At 37.8% G+C, this 5,307-nt stretch overlaps 1 protein-coding gene across 1 annotated transcript in view; it reads right to left on the reverse strand.

Moving 5' to 3' along the window:
• The window catches only part of TDRD12 (tudor domain containing 12), a 62,410-nt gene that overhangs the window by 31,883 nt on the left and 25,220 nt on the right, over positions 1-5,307 (reverse strand). The window contains exons 9-10 of the mRNA XM_012647017.1: positions 2,254-2,351; positions 1,278-1,354 (exon numbers count right to left, since the gene is read on the reverse strand). Of these exons, the coding sequence (XP_012502471.1) occupies positions 1,278-1,354; positions 2,254-2,351 (175 nt within the window). The remainder of the gene's footprint in view (positions 1-1,277; positions 1,355-2,253; positions 2,352-5,307) is intronic.

The following is a 5,307-nucleotide window of genomic DNA, read 5'->3' on the forward strand; positions in this document are numbered from 1 at the left end:
GCTGCTGTGAGCTAGGCTGACGCCACAGCACTCTAGCTGGGGCAACACAGTGAGACTCTGTCTCAAAAAAAAAAAAAAAAAATGAGAAGGGCCTCAGGGACCTTGGGGACAATATCAAAATGCCTGATATTTGTTTCATCAGAGTCTCAAAAGGTGAGGAAAGAGACTGGTGCAGCCAAAATACATGTAGAAACAATGGCTGAATACATCCCAAATTTAAAGAAAGACAGAAAGCTGCAAATGAAGAACATTAATGAACCTCAGGCATGAGAAATATGACCGACATTACACCAAGGCATATTACACAGCTCAAAGCAGCAAGAAAGAGAAGAAAGAAAAAGATGAAAGTATGTACTGCATTGGGAACAACGCAAGCAAGATCGTGGGGCAAATCTTTGAAATATAGAGAAAAGCACTGTTGACCTGGAATTCTATACCTAGCAAAATGACATTTTCGAAAATGAAGCTAAAACAAATTTTCAAATAGATTATTTTTTAAAAGCTAAAAAAGTTGATCAGCAGCAGACTCACAATATAAGAAATATTAAAGGAAGCCCTTGGGGTATAAGGAAAATGATATCAGATTGAAATACGGATCTATACAACAAGCGAAAAGCACCAATGTAACTACACAGGTAAATATAAAGATTTTTTTGGTTAAATCTCTCTAAAAGATAATGGACTGTTTAAATGAATGTGATAATAGATTCTAGCATTATACTATGTATATAATTATACATATAAAATGTATGACAACACCATAAAGTCCAGAAGTAGAAAAAGGAAAGTATACTATTTTGAGTTCTAGTACTTGACACAAAGTGGTATAACACAACATCCTTTCTGTGATTTCATTAATGTCACTGACATGCATCTTAAAGAGGACAAGGTCAAAGCCTTCGGTACCCAACTCTGAGAAGACAGCAAACCATTCTCTGCTTTCCACCCACTCGCAACCAGTCTCCTCGTACTGCCATCGGGCCCACGCCGGCCTTCTGCGCATCAAGATCACGCTGGGCCAACCGTTGTTGCACCTGCCCTCCACAAACAACTCGTCCAGCGAGGTGGGAGGGGCCTCTAGAGCCACCATCAGTTTCGGTCAACTGTGCTGACCAACCATCACGGTATTTTTCCTTTAACATATGTTTAATCAAAATTTCCTGGGCCGCTCTTTTTTGGAAATGGAATACTTTCCTGTCGTCGGTCTTACAGAACACTGTCTAAGACAACATTACGCTCAAATCTCTAGTTGATTACGCTGAATTTTCAAATCGTACCTTGCCGCTGGTATATCTGGATCAGCATATATGGTTATGCCTCTTTTTGTTGGCCAGTATGCTGAAGATGCAACACACTGTAAAAAAAAAAAAAAAGTTTTGTTCAGAAAGAATATGTATGCTCGCAAGATATATATTCTTTTGGAACCAAAATTCCATGGGAATTATTCTCATAAACCACCATTCCAGCCAGTTTTCATGCACACACAGATATGGAAGGACAAAGAACTGGAAAGTTGGGCAATTACGGCACTGCCACAACCCCTAGATTGAAACGTTCAAACAGCAGGCAGCTGGCATTTCAGATACGTAGGTATGTGTTTATTTACCCTGTCACCCAGGCTGCAGTGCAGTGGTGCAATCACAGCTCACTGCAACCTCAAAGTCCTGAGCTCAAGTGATCCTCCTGCCTCAGCCTCCCAAGGAGCTGAGACTACAGGCATGAGCCACCACGCCCAGCTCATTTTTTAATTTTTTTTGTAGAGACAGGGTCTCGCTATATTGCCTAGGCTGGTCCTGAACTCCTGGCCTCCCAAAGTGCTGGATTACAGCCACCACACTGGGCCCTTCAGATAATCAGTATTTAAAATGTTCTGCAATTACTTCTACCTGTTTTGTCAAAGAAACTGAAGGGCAGGTTAGATTTGAACTTAACTATTAGAATTTCCCCAAATCCCAGATATTCACACTCTTGTTAAAATGAGAATAAATACTCAATTTTGCAGGAAGGCCACTGGGCACAAGAACATGGCACAAGATGAGCTGGAGTTATCTTGTTCTTTCAAAATCAGCAAACATGCATACTGTATTTTTTCATGAAAAAACTGTAATAGCCAAGGATTTTTGAATAGAAAATATATTTTCTATCCATTGTTCCCAATAGAATCCCATGGTTCCTAATGGCTTTCAAAAGAGAATATTCTAAAATCAATATTATATAAAGTTTATATTTAAGGAACATTTAAAAATACACAACCTTGTTTATATCTTTTAAAGAGCTGCAATGCTGTTTCTTTTCAGATTTATCTTTTGGTGAATCTCTCAATGAATCCACATTACATTTTATAGCTTTATCTGCAAAATAAAAATAGTGCAAAAAAGCTGCCTTAAAAATAGTATTAACAGGTAGAATATAGGACAAAAAGGAATAAAAAATAAATACCATTATACAATCTTAATACATAAAGTTATTATGGAATAGGGTTTTATATTAAACCTTGCTCAAGGGAATTAAATTTTAGAATCTTGTTTGCACCTTTATTGTAAAAAGATTGACAAGTTCTAGCGACTCCCGTACCAGACTGCCAAGGGTGGAACCTAATTTATCTTCCCAACCGGGCAGAGTGTATTTCCCTGGCAGGGCCGCGGTGATGTCTCCCAGCATCACACTCCAACCCCCGGCGAGAGGTGGGGTCTGGGAAGCTGGGCGGGCTCAGAACAACACGGAAGTGATGCCATGCGACTTCCACAGCGAGATCACAGAAGCGCCGTGCTTGTGACTTGCTCTCCCGGGTGCTCGTTTTGGAACCCAGCTACTGTGTTGTGAGGAAGCAGCCACTCAGAACGGTATTTCAGAGGACAGTTTGGCAATTCCTATAAACATTCACATACTTCACGATCCGACCATTTCACTATTAGTTTTACAAAAATAAATGAAAACGTATGTCCACAAAGTCTTGCAAAAGAATGCTAATTGTACTTTATTTATAATAGTTATAACCTGAAAGCAATCCCACTGTTCACGAACACAATAGTGGATAAATAAACCACAATATATTCATACCATGGAACACTACTCAGCAACAAAAAGGATGGAACTTCTCATCTATGGAACAGGAGAAACCTGGCAGACATTAAGACTAAGCAAAAAAAGCTCACAAACATGAAAAACTAAGCTATAAGGATAGAAAGCAACACCTGCGTTTGGAGGGGAGGGGACCAGAAGATCTTTCTGGGGAGGTGAAAATGCTCATATCTTCATAGGGATTTGGGTGATACAGCTTTAAACTTCCGTTAAACTCATTAAACTGCACATTTACATTTTACTCTCAGTAATTATGTACCAATAAAAATTTGTAAAATTAAAAAACTTTTAAGATAAAATATCCAAGAAATAAAAGAATGGACAGTATTTATGAAACAAAATAGGTGAAAAGACAGATAAACATAAAAAAGCCAATTAGAACTCTAAGCAATAAAAATTGGTCATCAAAGTGAAAACTCAAAAGATGAACTAAATATTAGGCTAGAAGCAAAGAGAAAAAATGGCAAACTAAAAAAATTAAGAAAATCTCTCAGAAATCAGTTCAGAGAAATAGAAGATAGAGAATATAAAAAAGAGGCTAAGAGAAATGAATGACAGATGAGGAAACAGTGACCTATGGCTACTAGACTCAGGAAGAGAAGAGGAAGAAAAACGTCTTTAAAGATGTTAACATCTCACACTCTTCAAAAACTCAAGTTAGACATGAGTTCTGTAATTGAAAAATTCCAAGTGTCCACAGAACACATTTTGAACCATCCACTTGTTACCACACTGTAAAGAAACTGCAGAAATAAAGATAAAAACAAAATCTCAACAGTCAATTGACAGAGCGTACCAATTACTTATAAAGAAAGACCAACAGATTTATAATATTAAGTATTATCTTCAGTGCTCAAGGAAAATAACTAAGAACCTAAAATACTACACCCAGCATAACCACTACCTTACTTTAACACACCCTACCTACAGGCCCCTACTAGAACTGCTCAACTATGGACTTGGGAAAGGAGAAAAATAAGCCAGCACTATGACAATATTAATAATACAACCAACATTTACTTCGTGCTTATAATACATCAAGAACTATTCCACTAAATGATTTATATGCACTAACTAACTCAGTGTTATGTGATAGGATTTTACTTTACTGAATTCTAGATGGCTCCTATATGACGCAATTACGTCCCACTTCCTCAGATGAGGAAAAGGGGGCTCAGAAAGGTGAAAGAACTTACCTATGTCTGCTCAGCTGATAAAGCACAGATCTGGGATTCAAACCCAAGCAGCTGAGCTCCACAGAACTTAAACAAAAACAGTGCAAAACGTGTATGTTCAACAACAAGTTACAACTAAAACTCTAGAAAACAGTGAGCACAAATATAGGAGAATTTTAGACTAGAAAAGGTAAGGTTCTTGAGGTGAGAAGGCTAGACAATGATCACCTTGAAACTTTGCTAGAAAGTATAAGTATATAAAAAAAATTAAGGTCAAGAAAAATGAAATAGATAAAAATGGGAAAAGGTAAAAGAAAAAAAGGTCAAAAGTTAAGAAGCAGCAGCAAAGAACAGGAAAAAAAGCAAAGAAAAATCACGGTCAACTGAAAACACATAATGAGATGATGAAAGTCAGTCCAAATATGTGTTTAATCACAACAATGTGTGACTTGTTAAAAAATCGTTAAGTGGCACTCATGTTAAGAGGAATGCAAATGGACACTGCTTTAAGATATTATTTCTCACTGTAGACTGAAGAAATTCAAAAACTTGACACTCTCTGCCAGTGAGGCTACAGGCCAACAGGCACAGTCTCCTGGACCCCTGGTGGACTCCAGGACAACAAGGCACCCTCGGCACCCGGCAATGCGTAGTAAATCATTCTCTGACCCAGAAATCCTCTCCCAGGACTCTACCTTGAAGATGCATCTCCACGAACACAAAATAACGTATACCTGAACAAACGGATACCCGCATGGAAAAGGCAAAACCAAACCTTGATCCCTACCTCCCACCGTCAACTTGAAATGGATCACAGAACTAAATGTACACAGGGAAAGCAAAGACTTCTTAGGACACAAAATCATAAAAGAAAAAATATTGTTAAGTTGGAATTAAGGGATAAGAGAACTAATCTGTCACAGAAGACAATGTCTAAAATAGATAAGCCTAGTAATAGTAAAATGTACATAATTACTTTAAAATTTAGAGACAACTACCAAAATAAATAGCTTTAAAAAATGGGTTTACCTCTAGGGACCAGCCTGAGGTG

The sequence above is a fragment of the Propithecus coquereli genome, unplaced genomic scaffold (genome assembly GCF_000956105.1).
Source record: "Propithecus coquereli isolate 6110/MARCELLA unplaced genomic scaffold, Pcoq_1.0 Scaffold254, whole genome shotgun sequence".
Lineage (NCBI taxonomy): Eukaryota > Metazoa > Chordata > Mammalia > Primates > Indriidae > Propithecus > Propithecus coquereli.